We start from the raw sequence: 19,974 nt of genomic DNA, 5'->3' as shown, positions 1-19,974 counted from the left end.
AACTTCTCTTTCATTCTCTCTCATCGTGCTAACATCGATGTGGACGGTCATTACGTTGGAGGGGAAAGAAACGTAGAAGGAAACCAGACGTGACCAGTTGGTTTGGAGTGAGAGGGTTGAGCGCTAGTCATTCCTACTAATGCCATGTGTTCTGTGCCTCATAGAGGGAGCTATGGGCTGTTGGAACATAATGAAAATGACGAGAAAGTCTGGCTGCATCTCATATGGAAGCCTATGCACTATATGTCCAGGGCCTCCTGGTCAAAACTAGTGCACTATATAGGGAATTGAATTTCATTTGGAAAGCAGCTTTTTGTGTTGTAACACTCTCATACCTCTAGTCACGGGGATACTGGAGTACCGGCACAGTCTTAATGATTTGATATTAAAGTTATTTTATTTTTAGTCGTTGGTCTCTCCACTAGCTGCAGCTGGTCTGAATCAAGGGCTTTGTTGGGGTAGATTTCCCATGATTCCTGTGGTCAATCCGAGACACGGATACACACCCTCCCCCACTGACCAATAGCACTGAGTGTATTAACATTGACTGCCAATATACCTTCAATGGCTGCCTGTTGGCCAGGGTGATTGAGAAGGCAGAGAAAACCATTTATCCTCCAGTACATGTATTTTAATGGCTAATTAGATTGTCTTAGAAACACATGAGAAAGCAAAGGCTTGGGACCCAGAGTGAGTCTCAGTGTCATAATATTGGCGTAGGGCACGTCACAAATGGCATCATTTTACCCACATAGTTAGTGGCATCCTATTACCCAAAGGTAGTGCGCTATATTGGGAATGGGTTGCTATTTGGGACCCAGAATGAGTCTCGGCGTAATACAGAGATTCTGGGATCCAGAGTGTAATATTGACTTGGCTTCTGTTCCTGTGTTATGGTGGAAGTATGAAACATGCTATCAAAGGTCAGCATTTGGGTTGTAAAGTCTCATATTTCTTGTTTTACCCATTGACTAGGTACGTAATTACTGTAATATCAATAGCAGGCCTTACTAAACTCTTGTGGCCTTTTTTTAACATGACAACATGGCTGGCCATATAAAATTGTCCCATTTGGTTCGGGGGCCTTGTGTTTGACAACACTGATCTAGGAGCTGTCTGTCTGCTAAGTCTTTAAAATCAGTTATATACTGAACATCATACTCTATCTACTGTATGTACGTAACTTCTGTTTCTCCCTCAGCCAATCGGAGCGTTGAACCCGAAGCGTGCAGTATTCTACGCAGAGCGCTATGAGACCTGGGAAGAGGACCAGACACCCCCATATCACTACAACACCCACTACTCCACCGCTAACTCCACCCTGCTCTGGCTGCTCAGGATAGTACGTACTCTGTACCCCATCTACCCAATACCCTATTCCCTGTACCTGGAAAAGGGGTGGTTAATCAAACAAATATATAGGTTCATTATCATTTCTACACTTTCTATCTGATTTTAGACTTGTGGAGACAGACGTTATTAATTTTTTATCCAAAATACTATTTTGTAAATGGCAGCTAGTACAGTAAGTTAGTTAGATATTGAGTCACACAGTCCACACAGTTGAAAGCACATTGATACCACCTAGTGTTTAGTAAATACCAGTGGAATCTAAATTGTGAGATATAGGGTTACCCCTCCTGGGGTTTGTCCATATCTGATATGTTAGGCAGCTCGTTAATTGGAGAAAGCTTGATGGGGAGATAGAAGCACCCCCCTGTCCTCCCTTTGCCTGCCACTCTCCCCCTCCTCTCTGCTTCTCCTCCCTACATCCCTCCATCAGAACACTGTCTCCGTCTCAGACTGGGAACACCACATACAGTATCAGCAAATTAGCACCGTTGCTCCCAGCTACCAGGAAGCACAGTAATTAATACTCCCTAAGGCATTGTGGGTAATGTACAGTAGGGGAGGACAGACAGACAGACACTAGTCTGGCACAGGAACATCAGATATACAGACACAGAAACACATCATTGATAAAGAGGTCAGTGGAACTCAACCCAAACAATGGAAATGCCATGGAAACGCGTGAAGGAAAGATCCTGAATCTCCTCATTGCCCCCCAGCAAAATTATTCTACATTTAGGCTATTGTTTATATGTGTTTTGTGTGCTTCTAAATGTTATGCAGCCAAAGTCAGACTTTACTAATCACATTGTGTGCCTGTGACAATACATGACAATACATGACAATACATGACGGATTTGACAAATATTCACTTTGTTAGATCAGATTTGTCGAATGTGCACCAATCTGGCATCCTTCTATCCCCCGCGGTCTGCGTTCCATTGACCTCTTTACTGCATCTAGGGTTCCAATAAGAGACATTCTCATTGCCCTTATCTCTGTCACAACCAGTAGAATTCAGCCATTAGCTGTCCTTAGGGGACTAGAAATTATTCATTCTGAACATGCAATAGAAAATCTAGTTCACTGACAGTATGGTTTGGTATGGTGGTGTTATCTGTGTTCTGATATTTGTGTTTGTTTGTGTGTGTCCAAACATCCTTTGCTCAACATAAAATGTATGTATGTTTATTCTTGCAGGAACCTTTCACCACGTTCTTCCTGAATGCTAACAACAACAAGTTTGACCATCCAGACCGGACCTTCTCAGCCATCAACCGCTCCTGGAGGCACTGCCAGAGAGACACCTCAGACGTCAAGGTGTGTGTCTTTGTGTCGCTGTGTGTATGTGCGTGCGTGTGTGGGTGTGTGGGTGCGTGTCCATGAAACACCCTCTGCTCAGTGTAAAATGCTCTGTATCTACAGTGGGTCTGATGCATTCCCTGTTCATCGGTATTCAACCCAGAAGGAAACGTCACAATAAAACATATACCATGAATTATAAATAACACTGTGCTCAAACTCTGAGGAACAGAGACATGGTACACAGTGAATAACTAAAGCACTTACAAATACATACTTGATTTATCGCTTATATGAAAAAAACATTACTTTAAAAACAAAGGAGTGCTGTACTGTATGTGAACAAAGGCTGAAGACAAAGAAAGAAAGAAATCCTCTCCTTCCTTCCTCAGAGGAGTAGTCAGAGGATATCTCCCAAATGGCTCCCTATGGGTCCTGGTCCAAAGTAGTGCACTATATAGAGAATGGGGTGCCATTTGGGATGCAGACAGAGGAACGCTGAACCACCACAGCCACTCTGTAACACAGCGGGAACAGCTCTGACCTCAAAGTGTCAGATATTTCTAGAACACCCCGTGTCGGGTTAGTGTTGCCCCAGGCAATTAATAAAGCATTAATGACAAAAGCTATTTAAAATGTAGTGTTTTATGTCCGGACAGGGCTTTTCCTGGGCTCGGCTTGGGGAGGAGGGGGAGAGAGCAGCACACCAGCTAACATGCCCTGTTAACAAATACATTCTACTTTAAACTACTTGTATGTCTGTCTGTCTGTTGAAACACACAGAACATGGCTGCTGGTCTATCAGCACGAAGGAGAGAGTGACAACATATTACAACAGCAGCTGTGTTTCATTATTCTGCTAAATTGTTTTACCTACACACCAATCAAATCAAATCAAATCAAATGTATTTATATAGCCCTTCTTACATCAGCTGATATCTCAAAGTGCTGTACAGAAACCCAGCCTAAAACCCCAAACAGCAAGCAATGCAGGTGTAGAAGCACGGTGGCTAGGAAAAACTCCCTAGAAAGGCCAAAACCTAGGAAGAAACCTAGAGAGGAACCAGGCTCTGAGGGGTGGCCAGTCCTCTTCTGGCTGTGCAGGTTGGAGATTATAACAGAACATGGCCAAGATGTGCAAATGTTCATAAATGACCAGCATGGTCAAATAATAATAATCACAGTAGTTGTCGAGGGTGCAACAAGTCAGCACCTCAAGAGTAAATGTCAGTTGGCTTTTCATAGCCGATCATTGAGAGTATCTCTAACGCTCCTGCTGTCTCTAGAGAGTTGAAAACAGCAGGTCTGGGACAGGTAGCACGTCCGGTGAACAGGTCAGGGTTCCATAGCCACAGGCAGAACAGTTGAAACTGGAGCAGCAGCACGGCCAGGTGGACTGGGGACAGCAAGGAGTCATCATGCCAGGTAGTCCTGAGGCATGGTCCTAGGGCTCAGGTCCTCCGAGAGAGAGGGAGAAAGAAAGAGAGAAAGAGAATTAGAGAGAGCATACTTAAATTCACACAGGACACCGGATAAGACAGGAGAAATACTCCAGATATAACAGACTGACCCTAGCCCCCCGACACATAAACTACTGCAGCATAAATACTGGAGGCTGAGACAGGAGGGGTCAGGAGACACTGTGGCCCTATCCGATGATACCCCCGGACAGGGCCAAACAGGCAGGATATATCCCCACTCACTTTGCCAAAGCACAGCCCCCACACCACTAGAGGGATATCTTCAACCACCAACACACTCAGTTCTACCTACATACACAGTTCTACCGACATACAGTGCATTCAGAAAGTATTCCGCCCCCTTGACTTTTCCACATTTTGTTACATTACAGCCTCATCCTAAAATTTACAAAATTATTGTTTCCTCATCAATCTACACACAATACCCCATACTGACAAGGCAATTTGTTGTTGTTGTTCTGTTGTTTTATATAAAAAAAACATAAATACCTTATTTACATAAGTATTCAGACCCTTTTCTATGAGACTCGAAATTGATCCTCCTTGAGATGTTTCTACCACTTGATTGGAGTCCACCTGTGGTAAATTCAATTGATTGGACATGATTTGGAAAGGCACACACCTGTCTACATAAGATCCCACAGTTGACAGTGCTATTCAGAGCAAAAACCAAGCCATGAGGTCGAAGGAATTGTCCGTAGAGCTCCGAGACAGGATTGTGTCGGGAGAACCTTCCAGAAGGACAACCATCTCTGCAGCACTCCACCAATCAGGCCTTTATGGTAGAGTGGCCAGACTGAAGCCACTCCTCAGTAAAAGGCACATGACAGCCCGCTTGGAGTTTGCCAAAAGGCACCTAAAGGACTCTCAGACCATGAGAAACAAGATTCTCTGCTGTGATGAAACTAAGATTGAACTCTTTGGCCTGAATGCCAAGCGTCACATCTGGAGGAAACCTGGCTCCATCCCTAAGGTGAAGCATGGTGGTGGCAGCATCATGTGGTGGGGATGTTTTTCAGTGGCAGGGACTGGGAGACTAGTCAGGACAGAGGGAAAGAGATCCTTGATGAAAACCTGCTCCAGAGCGCTCAGGACCTCAGACTGGGGCGAAGGTTCTCCTTCCAACAGGAGAGCGACCCTAGCACACAGCCAAGACAAAGCAGGAGTGGCTTCAGGACAAGTCTCTGAATGCCTTTGAGTGGCAGTTCTCCTTACATACACAGAGTTCTACCTACATACACACAGTTTTACGTATGTGCACAGTTTTACGTATGTACACACAGTTACCTACATACACATGGTTATACTTATGCACACAGTTACCTACATACACATGGTTATACTTATGCACACAGTTACCTACATACACATGGTTATACTTATGCACACAGTTACCTACATACACATGGTTATACTTATGCACACAGTTACCTACATACACATGGTTATACTTATGCACACAGTTACCTACATACACATGGTTATACTTATGCACACAGTTACCTACATACACAAAGTGTTACCTACATAATGACAAAGCGTACAGGACTGGGGGGAGTGGGAGGGGGGCCTTAACAGCGGTGAGCTGACCACCTACAAGAGCAAGTCAATGTCGAGAGACCTCATACCAGCATCCCCCGCTCCACTCATTCCACCCTCCCCCTTCACAATACATGTTTTTTAAGTGTTGTGCGTGCGTGCGTGTGTGTGTGTGTGTGTTTGTGTGTGTGTGTGTGTGTGTCATGCGCGTGCATGCCTGCATGCGTGTGTGAAAGAGGGTGAGGCAGACTTGTCTGTGAGTAGTCAACCGTCCCAGTAACCCCCCAGAACGTTGCCAGTGTGTCACCTGAAGGGACCCAGCAGCATTTAATATAGCTAATGCTATGGAGGCTGTTAGCTAACAGGCTATCTATGGAGGCTGTGTGATTGACTTGTTAAGCCCATTAACAGGCTGTTGCTGTATTAATGGCTGCCAGGGGAGCTGGGCTCGAAAACGGAGCTGGCAGCTTTAACGGCTTGGTGCTGAGTTATGACAGGGAAGTTTACAAATAGAGAGAGTAAGGAGGGAGACAGAGGGAGAGAGAGAAATAGATAAATAAAGAGAGAGATGGGTGAGGGACGGAGGAAGGACGGGAGGGGAGAGAGAGGGAGGGAGGAAGGGGAACAGCCTCCAATGTTGTGGTCAGTCAAAGGGTGAAATGTGACCAACACCAGACTCCAGTGTTTTATTGGGGTGTTTCCTGTCATGCCAGCTTCCTCTCTAAACCCTGCCTGTTACCCTCCTGTAGTTATCTTCCCATAGGCAACAGGCCTGGTCAAACTCCCACAGGCCTGGTAAAAACCAACAGTATCACAGAACACGACAAACACTGCTTTCATAAATCAGCCCTCATATTAGCACTGAACCAGCTAGGAGGCCCAGCCCAACACAAAGTCACTGACCCACACACATGCACACACACCTGACACACAACACATACACCTCCTGATACACACACCTGACACACACACCTGACACACAACACATACACCTCCTGATACACACACCTGACACACACACCTGACACACAACAAATACATCTCCTGATACACACAGGCCTTGACAGAGTTTAAATGGTTTTAAATGGTTTTCTAATGAGGGCTCTGACAGAGAGAGGAGGGAGACGCCACATTCCTGTTGTGCACATGGTCCAATTTACAATTTACAGAGGCATCTGTCAGAGAGAGAGAAGGGGAGGAAAGGGGACTCTGTGATAGGCTGAAGCAGTGGTCACCAACCGGTTGATCGTGATCTTCAAGGCATTCCTAGTCGATCTCCAATGGTAAATCCTTGCTCACCTTTTTTCGCTGTTGGCGGTAGGTGTATTTGATTCAGCTGCCCTGCAGGCCGGGTAGGCAAACTGTTCCCATTTTGAACCATTTGATTTGGTCTACCCGGCAGACCTGGGGAGCTAAATCAAGTGTGCCTACTACTGACCAGTCGGGTAGCTCAAATCACTGTGTCTGCAGCTTCCATATTTCATAACTTTTAAAACCATGATCAGAAAACTAGATACTGTCAAAGGATACAGCAAAGAGCTGCATTTTTAATGAGTGAGTTCATGTTTAAGTTTTTATTCAACGCGGTGAACACTGTTTTTATTAAGCTTTTTTCAAAATCATAAAACGTGCTTCTCACTACTTCCACTCGCGCAACAATCAGCACTGCAGCTGAAATGAATGAGTAGCCAAGTGTAGGCCTGTGTTTTCATTATTAGTGGCTCGTCTTATTTTAATGACGAGGAATAGTTCACTTTCTCTGGTCATTGGAACAACAACATGAATTTGTGCATAAGGCAGAAATAATGCAGTGCTTTTCGAGTTTTGCCATCAGGTGGAAGATAGTGTCCCCTCTCTCTGCTCAGCCTCTCTCCGCTGAGCCTGAACATCAGTTGCAGGTACCATTAAAAATAAAAAAGCTAATTATTTAAATGTATGCTCAGCTGTCCGTAACAACTAATCTATTTTTTATGTAGCTCGAGTTTTGAAATATAATATAATCTAAGAAGAAACGATACTGGCAGGCCAAACATAGCCAATATGCTGGGATATTGGATTAGGGCCTACTGCACAAACCTCATCCCTTGAGAGCTGTTTTTATTTGGCATAGGCTTACATTTTTTAAGTCATGTTTAAAAAATATATAAGCACGGTAGATCTCAGCTTGTGTTTTGACTCCGAAAGTGATCTTGACTCAGAAAAGGTTGGTGATCACTGGGCTTAAGGGTGTCTCCAGCGTCAGCTAATTGTTTATTCTCTCTGAAGTTGGAATCACACCAGGGAGGATCATGGGAGTTTGTTTCTTCCTCTCTGTGCTGAGGTCCTGACCCCATCACCACAGCCCTGCACTGACACACGCACCCGCACACACACACACACACACACACACACACACACACACACACACACACACACACACACACACACACACACACACACACACACACACACACACACACACACGCACTGAAATAACTGTTACAGCACCTCTCAACACCCATGGCCTGCTGTTTATTTGGCTTGTATTACCTTTCCCCTGGAAGTTACACACATGTACACAGTCCATTTACTTTCCTTACATCTCCCCTCCCCTTGTTGATTCCAGTTCTACTACCTGCCATGTGTAATTAAAATGTGTAATAATGTGGTATAACAACATGTGTGTAATGACCTATAAATAACATGTGTATGATGATGTGGTAATGCCTGTCTCCGACAGGAGTTGATTCCAGAATTCTACTACCTGCCAGAGATGTTTGGTAACAGTAATGGTTACCACCTGGGCCAGAGGGAGGATGGCAGCATGGTGTGTGATGTAGAGCTGCCTCCCTGGGCCAACAAGCCTGAGGACTTTGTCAGGATCAACCGGATGGTGAGGAACTAAACATCTCTCCTTCTCTCCTTATCTCCCACCCTCTGCTCTCTTCCTCTACCTAACCCGCTCCTCTCCTCCCACCCTCTGCTCTCTTCCTCTACCTAACCCGCTCCTCTCCTCCCACCCTCTGCTCTCTTCCTCTACCTAACCCGCTCCTCTCCTCCCACCCTCTGCTCTCTTCCTCTACCTAACCCGCTCCTCTCCTCCCACCCTCTGCTCTCTTCCTCTACCTAACCCGCTCCTCTCCTCCCACCCTCTGCTCTCTTCCTCTACCTAACCCGCTCCTCTCCTCCCACCCTCTGCTCTCTTCCTCTACCTAACCCGCTCCTCTCCTCCCACCCTCTGCTCTCTTCCTCTACCTAACCCGCTCCTCTCCTCCCACCCTCTGCTCTCTTCCTCTACCTAACCCGCTCCTCTCCTCCCACCCTCTGCTCTCTTCCTCTACCTAACCCGCTCCTCTCCTCCCACCCTCTGCTCTCTTCCTCTACCTAACCCGCTCCTCTCCTCCCACCCTCTGCTCTCTTCCTCTACCTAACCCGCTCCTCTCCTCCCACCCTCTGCTCTCTTCCTCTACCTAACCCGCTCCTCTCCTCCCACCCTCTGCTCTCTTCCTCTACGTAACCCGCTCCTCTCCTCCCACCCTCTGCTCTCTTCCTCTACGTAACCCGCTCCTCTCCTCCCACCCTCTGCTCTCTTCCTCTACCTAACCCGCTCCTCTCCTCCCACCCTCTGCTCTCTTCCTCTACCTAACCCGCTCCTCTCCTCCCACCCTCTGCTCTCTTCCTCTACCTAACCCGCTCCTCTCCTCCCACCCTCTGCTCTCTTCCTCTACCTAACCCGCTCCTCTCCTCCCACCCTCTGCTCTCTTCCTCTACCTAACCCGCTCCTCTCCTCCCACCCTCTGCTCTCTTCCTCTACCTAACCCGCTCCTCTCCTCCCACCCTCTGCTCTCTTCCTCTACCTAACCCGCTCCTCTCCTCCCACCCTCTGCTCTCTTCCTCTACCTAACCCGCTCCTCTCCTCCCACCCTCTGCTCTCTTCCTCTACATAACCCGCTCCTCTCCTCCCACCCTCTGCTCTCTTCCTCTACATAACCCGCTCCTCTCCTCCCACCCTCTGCTCTCTTCCTCTACATAACCCGCTCCTCTCCTCCCACCCTCTGCTCTCTTCCTCTACCTAACCCGCTCCTCTCCTCCCACCCTCTGCTCTCTTCCTCTACCTAACCCGCTCCTCTCCTCCCACCCTCTGCTCTCTTCCTCTACATAACCCGCTCCTCTCCTCCCACCCTCTGCTCTCTTCCTCTACATAACCCGCTCCTCTCCTCCCACCCTCTGCTCTCTTCCTCTACATAACCCGCTCCTCTCCTCCCACCCTCTGCTCTCTTCCTCTACATAACCCGCTCCTCTCCTCCCACCCTCTGCTCTCTTCCTCTACATAACCCGCTCCTCCCACCCTCTGCTCTCTTCCTCTGTCCTCTCATTTTGTAGCCCCAACTCCTTTCTCTTCTATCACCCCCTCCTCCTCCCTCTTCCTCTGTGTGAGTTACTCATGCAGCATCTGATAAAGTGCTCGATACTAACACAATCTGCAGCTGACCCAAGTGATGTCACTAAAGGACGGGGCCAGTAAGTGTCCCCTATAATGTTACCTAATGCCGGACTCATCAATCATCATTTAGCTGTGTGTGCCTGTGTGTGTGTGTGGCTGTGTGCTGTGTGTGGCTGTGTGCTGTGTGTGTGTGTGTTAGCCCAGGACAACCCAGTACTCCCTGCATGCCCTTTGAGCAACACACACACCTACACGCACGCACACAGAGACAGAGCGTGAGCTCCCTTTGCAAGCCTCTCAACCAGTCCTGCCTGGAGGCAGACAGTCATTCACTTCTCATCACATACAAACACACGCATACCCACACTCACAATCACACACCATTACATCACTGTACACATACTATAGTGTGCAAGTAGACCCTCAAGCCTGAACACACCAAGACATGGTTATAGATATGACATTATGGGGGGGGTTCTACAGTGTTATTGGGGGCAGGACAAGGGGTATGGGGTAGGAACACACTTGACCTTTTCAGCAGGAGTGACAGAGCTGGGGTGGGTAGGTGGGGTGGGTAGGTGGGGGGGGTTAGCGGAGACCTTTCACTAAGCTCTTCTCTATTCTACTCCTCTCTTCTCTCCCTCTGCTCTCCTCCTCTTGTCTACTGCCTGGTCAGCTACATCTACATCAGCCCAGCACACAGGGAGGAGGGAGATTGGGGAGGAGGGAGGTGGAGGTTGCTACCGATAGGTGGAGGGGGGGACAGATTGGAGGGGGGCCATATAGGAGGAGGGAGGTGGAGGGGGGACAGATAGGAGGTGGAGGGGGGAACAGAAAGGAGGAGGGAGGTGGAGGGGGGACAGATAGGAGGAGGGAGGTGGAGGGGGGAACAGATAGGAGGAGGGAGGTGGAGGGGGGAACAGATAGGTGGAGGGGGGAACAGATAGGAGGAGGGAGGTGGAGGGGGGAACAGATAGGAGGAGGGAGGTGGAGGGGGGAACAGATAGGAGGAGGGAGGTGGAGGGGGGAACAGATAGGTGGAGGGGGGGACAGATAGGTGGAGGGGGGAACAGATAGGAGGAGGGAGGTGGAGGGGGGAATAGATAGGAGGAGGGAGGTGGAGGGGGGAACAGATAGGTGGAGGGGGGGACAGATAGGAGGAGGGAGGTGGAGGGGGGGCCAGATAAGAGGAGGGAGGTGGAGGGGGGGACAGATAGGTGGAGGGGGGAACAGATAGGAGGAGAGAGGTGGAGGGGGGAACAGATAGGAGGAGAGAGGTGGAGGGGGGGACAGATAGGAGGAGAGAGGTGGAGGGGGGGACAGATAGGAGGAGGGAGGTGGAGGGGGGAACAGATAGGAGGAGGGAGGTGGAGGGGGGAACAGATAGGTGGAGGGGGGGACAGATAGGAGGAGGGAGGTGGAGGGGGGAACAGATAGGAGGAGGGAGGTGGAGGGGGGAACAGATAAGAGGAGGGAGGTGGAGGGGGGGACAGATAGGTGGAGGGGGGAACAGATAGGTGGAGGGGGGGACAGATAGGAGGAGGGAGGTGGAGGGGGGGCCAGATAAGAGGAGGGAGGTGGAGGGGGGGACAGATAGGTGGAGGGGGGAACAGATAGGAGGAGAGAGGTGGAGGGGGGGACAGATAGGAGGAGAGAGGTGGAGGGGGGACAGATAAGAGGGAGGTGGAGGGGGGAACAGATAGGAGGAGAGAGGTGGAGGGGGGGACAGATAGGAGGGAGGTGGAGGGGGGAACAGATGGGAGGTGGAGGGTGGGACAGATAGGAGGAGGGAGGTGGAGGGGGGGACAGATAGGAGGGAGGTGGAGGGGGGACAGATAGGAGGAGAGAGGTGGAGGGGGGGGACAGATAGGAGGGAGGTGGAGGGGGGAACAGATAGGAGGAGGGAGGTGGAGGGGGGGACAGATAGGAGGGAGGTGGAGGGGGGACAGATAGGAGGAGAGAGGTGGAGGGGGGGGACAGATAGGAGGGAGGTGGAGGGGGGAACAGATAGGAGGAGGGAGGTGGAGGGGCAGGCCTCGGCAGGGGGGGGCACAGTGTTCTTATCCTCTTATCTTGTAGATATTAGTATACATGCGGAATCCGTGGATGGATACGTAGAGAATCATCATCTTTACTCTCCATCTATGTCCTCAGTCATCCTGCTGGTAGACAGTGTTTCAGATCTCACTCTGGCGTTCTTCATTTTCTGCTTCCCTCTTACTTTACCTTTTATTTTATTTCCGTCTCTCTCTCTCTTGCTCTCTCTCCGTCCCTCCGCCACCCTCCCGCCACCCCTCCTCCCTCCAGTTCCCATCTTTGCATGTGCCTGATTCAATCGTGGTGACATGCCCCGTGGCTAGTTCAGCTCCCTCTGTATTCGTCTCTGTCTGTGTTCGTCTCTGTCTGTGTTTGTCTCTGTCTGTTAGCTCCACTCTGTTGGTAGAGGCTGTTATTGTCCTGTGGGAGGGAGAGTGTAAAGTCCTGCATCATGTCTCTGTACAAATCAGCTGCAAGAGTTGTAGTGTGTAGCCACTGGATTGACAATAAGAACAATAATAACATAAGCACTATATATTTACCATAGTGATGTAACACAACAGTAATGCTGTCTACCATAGTGATGTAACACAACAGTAATGCTGTCTATCATAGTGATGTAACACAACAGTAATGCTGTCTACCATAGTGATGTAACACAACAGTACCACTGTCTACCATAGTGATGTAACACAACAGTAATGCTGTCTACCATAGTGATGTAACACAACAGTACCACTGTCTACCATAGTGATGTAACACAACAGTACCACTGTCTACCATAGTGATGTAACACAGCAGTACCACTGTCTACCATAGTGATGTAACACAGCAGTACCACTGTCTACCATAGTGATGTAACACAACAGTACCACTGTCTACCATAGTGATGTAACACAACAGTACCACTGTCTACCATAGTGATGTAACACAGCGGTAATGCTGTCTACCATAGTGATGTAACACAACAGTAATGCTGTCTACCATAGTGATGTAACACAACAGTACCACTGTCTACCATAGTGATCTATTTATTTATTTATTTCACCTTTATTTAACCAGGTAGTCAAGTTGAGAACAAGTTCTCATTTACAACTGTGACCTGGCCAAGATAAAGCAAAGCAGTTTGACAAATATAACAACACATAGTTACACATGGAGTAAAACAAACATACAGTCAATAATACAGTAGAAAAATAAGTCTATATACAATGTGAGCAAATGAGGTGAAATAAGTAACACAACAGTACCACTGTCTGCCACAGTGATGTAACACAACAGTAACACTGTCTACCATAGTGATGTAACACAATAGTAACACTGTCTACTATAGTGATGTAACACAACAGTAACACTGTCTACCATAGTGATGTAACACAACAGTAACACTGTCTACCATAGTGATGTAACACAACAGTAACACTGTCTACCATAGTGATGTAACACAACAGTAACACTGTCTACTATAGTGATGTAACACAACAGTAACAGTGTCTACCATAGGGATGTAACACAACAGTAATACTGTCTACTATAGTGATGTAACACAACAGTAACAGTGTCTACCATAGTGATGTAACACAACAGTAACACTGTCTACCATAGTGATGTAACACAACAGTAACACTGTCTACTATAGGGATGTAACACAACAGTAACACTGTGTACTATTGTGATGTAACACAACAGTAACACTATCTACCATAGTGATGTAACGCAACATTAACACTGTCTATCATAGTGATGTAACACAACATTAACACTGTCTACTATAGTGATGTAACACAACATTAACACTGTCTACCATAGTGATGTAACACAACAGTAACAATGTCTACCATAGTGATGTAACACAACAGTAACACTGTCTACTATAGTGATGTAACACAACAGTAACACTGTCTACCATAGTGATGTAACACAACAGTAACACTGTCTACCATAGTGATGTAACACAATAGTAACACTGTCTACTATAGTGATGTAACACAACAGTAACACTGTCTACCATAGTGATGTAACACAACAGTAACACTGTCTACCATAGTGATGTAACACAACAGTAACACTGTCTACCATAGTGATGTAACACAACAGTAACAGTGTCTATTATAGTGATGTAACACAACAGTAACAGTGTCTACTATAGTGATGTAACGCAACAGTAACAATGTCTACCATAGTGATGTAACACAACAGTAATACTGTCTACTATAGTGATGTAACACAACAGTAACAGTGTCTACCATAGTGATGTAACACAGCAGTCACACTGTCTACCATAGTGATGTAACACAATATTAACACTGTCTACTATAGTGATGAAACACAACAGTAACAGTGTCTACCATAGTGATGTAACGCAACAGTAATACTGTCTACTATAGTGATGTAACAACAGTAACACTGTGTGCTATTGTGATGTAACACAGCAGTAACAATGTCTACCATAGTTATGTAACACAACAGTAACACTGTCTACCATAGTGATGTAGCACAATAGTAACACTGTCTACCATAGTGATGTAACACAATAGTAACACTGTCTACCATAGTGATGTAACACAATAGTAACACTGTCTACCATAGTGATGTAACACAACAGTAACACTGTCTACCATAGTGATGCGTAACACGAACAGTAACACTATTTACCATAATGATCTAACAGAACTGTAACACTGTCTACCATAGTGATGTAACAGAACTGTAACACTGTATACCATAGTGATCTAACAGAACTGTAACACTGTATACCATAGTGATCTAACAGAACTGTAACACTGTATACCATAGTGATCTAACAGAACTGTAACACTGTATACCATAGTGATCTAACAGAACTGTAACACTGTATACCATAGGGGCCAGTGTAAGACTACAGGAATGCTGTAGTTATCTTTACTTTGATATCGTATCTAAACACACCCAAGAAATACATTTTCCTCTCTGTACACACACACACGGCTTACGGTAAAGTGGATCTCCATATGTTTTGAACAGCTCCATGAGAAAGATGGCTAGTCATTGTTTTTAATAGACAGAGAAGAAACATGATACCTGGCTGATATCAGGCTGGAGGCATTAAGCCGGCTCTCCTGAGGCTCATCCTGTTTGTTAAGCTACGTCCCAAATAGCACCCTATTCCCTATCTAGCTAGTGCACTACTTTTGATGAGAGCCCTGGTCAAATATATAGGACTATATAGGGACGTGGATTTTATCACAGTCTGGCTGGAGAGAGAATAGCTGCTATCAAAACTCAGGAGTCTAATATCACTGAATGCTTTAGGTTCAATAGTAGTGTTCCTCCCTGTTTTACCACAACTAGTGCAGTGAGGTTTATGTGTTGAGTAGTGCAGTGATGTTGTATGTACAGTAACATAGACTGTGTGTGTAGTGTAACGCGTGTTGGGTTGTGTGGTGTGTGTTATTTTTTCCCTTGTATGTATTGTTGTGTGTGTACATTGTGTTTTCATGCTGCTGGCTGCCTTTTTCCTCTACTCACCCTGTGTATGTGTGCGTGTGCGTGTGCGTGTGCGTGTGCGTGTGCGTGTGTGCGTGTGTGTGTGTGTGTGTGTGTGTGTGTGTGTGTGTGTGTGTGTGTGTGTGTGTGTGTGTGTGTTACAGTATGTGTACTGTGTGTGTTTTCATGCTGCCGGGTGCCTTTTTCCTCTACTCACCCTGTGTATGTGTGCGTGCGCGTGTGTGTGTGTTACAGTATGTGTACTGTGTGTGTTTTCATGCTGCCGGGTGCCTTTCCCCTCTAACCCTGCCTGTGTGTCTGTGTGTTCTGACAGGCCCTGGAAAGTGAGTTCGTGTCGTGTCAGCTGCATCAGTGGGTTGACCTTATTTTCGGCTACAAGCAGCGCGGGCCCGAGGCGGTGCGCGCCCTCAATGTCTTTCACCACCTGACCTACGAGGGTTCCGTCAGCCTGGACAGCATCACTGACCCCGCCCTCAGAGAGGTACGCCTTGACACGACACGCTACGATACGCACGTCACTGTCACCATGGACACCAAACCCCACCCCTCCCATATACCCAGCTCCACCATAGATAGATAGTGCTGCTTCTGTCTGGGTTCAGTTCATTTATTTGGTATTTCACAGGAATTTGTCTTTGTTAAACCATAATCATTTACAGACAACAGGACGTAGATGACAACAACCACATAAAACACATATAGAGTACACACAGATATGGGTTTACAGTATAGTTGTTGCAAATACATGATCAATACAGTACAAAGTCAAGGGTAGCTTTATTTACTATCTCTCATTCACTCCATTTACAATTGACGTTATTCTTTACTACTCCTATATTACTGCAGACCCACACGCTCACTTGCTCACTCACTCACACCCAGGTCAATGAATGTTAGTCTGAAGTGTTGTTTGATATAAATCATCAAGGGGTCATCTAGTGAATAGACATGGGAGTGAATCCTCTAATTTACATTTAATTAATTGACTAGATCTGAACTGTTCTCTGAGCGACAGGAAGCTGTGAATAGCTTAATTGCAGAGAGAGAGCGAGAGAGAGAGAGGAGAGGAGGTAGAGGGGTGAGGAAGAGAGAAACCGAGGTAGAGAGAGATGGGCGTAGAGAGACGGAGGTAGAGAAAGAGAGGGATGTAGAAAGAGGGAGGTAGAGAGCGCGAGGAAGAGGAGGTAGAACAAGAGGGAGGTAGAGAGGGAGAGGAGGAGGTAGAGAGAGGGTGGTAGAAAGAGAGGAAGTTAGAGAGAGAGAGCAGGAGAGCGAGGGAGAGGGAGGAAGAGAGAGGGAGGAAGAGAGAGAGAGGGTGGTAGAGAGAGAGGGAGGTAGAAAGAAGTAGCGCGAGGGAGGTAGAGAGGGAGGTATAGAGAGAGACAGGGAGGTTGAGAGGGAGAGAGAGGTAGAGAGAGGGAGAGAGAGAAGGAGGGAAAGAGTGTGAGGGAGAGGGGTAGGTAGAAGGAGAGGGAGGAGGAGGTAGAGAGAGGGAGGAAGAGAGAGGGAGGAAGAGAGAGAGAGGGTGGTAGAGAGAGAGGGAGGTAGAAAGAAGTAGCGCGAGGGAGGTAGAGAGGGAGGTATAGAGAGAGACAGGGAGGTTGAGAGGGAGAGAGAGGTAGAGAGAGGGAGAGAGAGAAGGAGGGAAAGAGTGTGAGGGAGAGGGGTAGGTAGAAGGAGAGGGAGGAGGAGGTAGAGAGAGGGCAGAAGAAAGAGAGGGAGGTAGAGAGAGAGAGTGAGAGGAGGAGGTAGAGAGAGAGGAAGGTAGAGAAAGCAGGAGAGCGAGGGAGAGGAGGTAGAGAGAGAGGGAGGGAGGGAGAAGGAGAGGTTCGTATAGATAGGGAATGCAAGGAAGAGGGAGATAGATAGATAGGTCAAAAGGAGGAGAGCTGAGACTACAGTACAGCAGTAGCAGCTGGCATGCAGCAGCAGTGTGGTGTTTTCAGTGTGATCTCCTCTCCCTGTGATATCCACCATCTGCTGTCTGCAAAACAACTCATTTATATCCCGTCACTTCCCGGGCCGGCTTTATCTATCAAGTGACCACTATGCAAATCACTCAGCTGCCTAATTACCAAACAATATGGACAACGGCTTTGGTTTTCATTATTTCCTCTCATGCTTTTTCAGACAATGGCAATTATTGGAGTCATCTGGCTGTGAGGTTTTGGAAGCTGTCTGTCTGTCTGCCACCCTGCGAGGCGATAGTGTTAGGATGGAAGCTGACTGTGTAGCTCCATACTGCCTAATGGTGGTGACCAGTTGATGTTGTCTCCTTTCTGACATGTGTCTGTGTGTGTTGGAGGGAGGACTTAGCTCAGCTAAATGCAACAGATATGATAAGTACTAATGAAGGTATGCCTGAATACCTCAAGTCCTTCGTCAGATCCTCTTATTCTTACTCCATAGCAGGTGAATAATTACTGCCTGTCATTTACTCAGAGACAGAAACCTAAGGTCAAGTCTGCAAAACAACAAATTCATCTGTGCGAGATAATATGTAGCTCAAGGAAGAAAGTTTCAATGCTTCAGACAATAGACCTTCTATCTCAAGCACTACAATTAACGATAGACATAAACCTGCATCCCACATGGCACCCTATTCCCTATACAGTGCAGTACTTTTGAGCAGAGCCCTATGGAAAAAGGCTGTCTTTTGGGATGCATCCCAAGGATAGATTTGGCTGATAATGGTGGAAGTGTTGGGATCCTGTGTATTGGTGGAAATAAGGTGGCAGCGGTGGGATCCAGGTGTGGAGCTGCTCCCAGTCAAAGGATCCCAACATGGTCTTATTTCAGCTGACCCATCAGCCAGTCAGCCTTTCAGTTAGTCAGTCAGCCAGCCTATCAGTTAGTCAGCCAGCCTATCAGTTAGTCAGCCAGCCTATCAGTTAGTCAGTCAGCCTATCAGTTAGTCAGCCAGCCTATCAGTTAGTCAGCCAGCGGCAGCGCCTATCAGTTAGTCAGCCAGCCAGCCTATCAGTTAGTCAGCCAGCCAGCCTATCAGTTAGTCTGCCAGCCAGCCTATCAGTTATTCAGTCAGCCAGCCTATCAGTTAGTCAGTCAGCCAGCCTATCAGTTAGTCAGCCAGCCAGCCTATCAGTTAGTCAGTCAGCCAGCCTATCAGTTAGTCAGTCAGCCAGCCTATCAGTTAGTCAGTCAGCCAGCCTATCAGTTAGTCAGTCAGCCAGCCTATCAGTTAGTCAGTCAGGCGCAGCCTATCAGTTAGTCAGTCAGTCAGTCAGCCAATCAGTTAGTCAGTCAGTCAGTCAGCCAATCAGTTAGTCAGTCAGCCAGCCAGCCTATCAGTTAGTCAGCCAGCCAGCCTATCAGTTAGTCAGTCAGCCAGCCAGCCTATCAGTTAGTCAGTCAGCCAGCCTATCAGTTAGTCAGTCAGCCAGCCAATCTGAGTGGATGTGCTGACTGGCTCCATAACATTCTGAGATGTGCTGATTGGTTCCAGAACTTTCTGGGATGTGTTGTTTGGCTCCAGACCATTTTAGGATGTGTTGATTGGTTCCAGAACATTTTAGGATGTGTTGATTGGCTTCAGGCAGGTTCTGGTTCATACCTGTCTGACAGGTGCAACCGCAGGTCTGACATTAACCACTGCAATTATGGCATTAAAATGTCAAGGAATTACAAAGTCAGAATGAGAGATAATCATTCCTCTGATTAGGTGTCAGATTAGACTGGCTGATGGCGGCTGCTGTTACATGCGTCCGGGCCACCCGGGCCGTTGTTGGCTAAGACAGGCGTCCGGGCCGTGGTTGGCTGAGGGCACAGTGACAGGTCTACTGGGCGCGCTGCTGGAACAGCAGTCCTACTCCAGCCTTGATGTCGATCCTGACAGCCTTCTCATATGGAAAACATGACAGCAGCCCCCTGATACAGACCCTGCTGTATCACTCAGACACAAACAGACAAATTATTCATCAGTGAGGCTGTTCTCCTGCAGACAGCCAGTCACACAGCCTCCAGTTAGAAGGCCCATTACTGCCTATTGAAGGGACAAACAACATGGGGGGGGGGCGGGGGTGGGGGGGGTGCTAGCCCAATGAAGGTGTCCTTGTGATGACAGAAGCTTTGAAGCTGCTTTCATTATGCTTACCGCAGTCACCTAGCCGTAGTAGCAGCTCTGGCATGCTGGTGTTTAAATAGTTGACCTCAGCTATAAGAAGATCCCTTGATAAGCTATACATAACTTAAAAGACACAGATTCCTGGTGATGGTAGCTGTGGTTGTGACAACATTGTTAGAGACAAGGCGGTGTACTTCTACATACAGTAGTTCACATGTCAACTCAGAGACGGTCATTCACAGAGACACTTCAGGCTAACCTCTGTCTGTGGGGAA

The 19,974-nt window shown here is 47.4% G+C and overlaps 1 protein-coding gene across 2 annotated transcripts in view; it reads left to right on the top strand.

Annotated features, from left to right (window-relative positions):
* LOC106612894 (neurobeachin) overlaps positions 1 to 19,974 on the top strand; it is a 305,164-nt gene that overhangs the window by 263,662 nt on the left and 21,528 nt on the right. For both annotated transcript variants that reach the window (XM_045724516.2, XM_045724515.2), the window contains exons 47-50: positions 1,202 to 1,342; positions 2,551 to 2,670; positions 8,392 to 8,544; positions 15,932 to 16,099. In XM_045724516.2, the coding sequence (XP_045580472.1) occupies positions 1,202 to 1,342; positions 2,551 to 2,670; positions 8,392 to 8,544; positions 15,932 to 16,099 (582 nt within the window). The remainder of the gene's footprint in view (positions 1 to 1,201; positions 1,343 to 2,550; positions 2,671 to 8,391; positions 8,545 to 15,931; positions 16,100 to 19,974) is intronic.

Source organism: Salmo salar, chromosome 09 (assembly GCF_965601325.2).
Source record: "Salmo salar chromosome 09, fSalSal1, whole genome shotgun sequence".
In the NCBI taxonomy this organism is placed as follows: Eukaryota; Metazoa; Chordata; class Actinopteri; order Salmoniformes; family Salmonidae; genus Salmo; species Salmo salar.
This window is presented reverse-complemented; position numbering and strand designations above follow the sequence as displayed.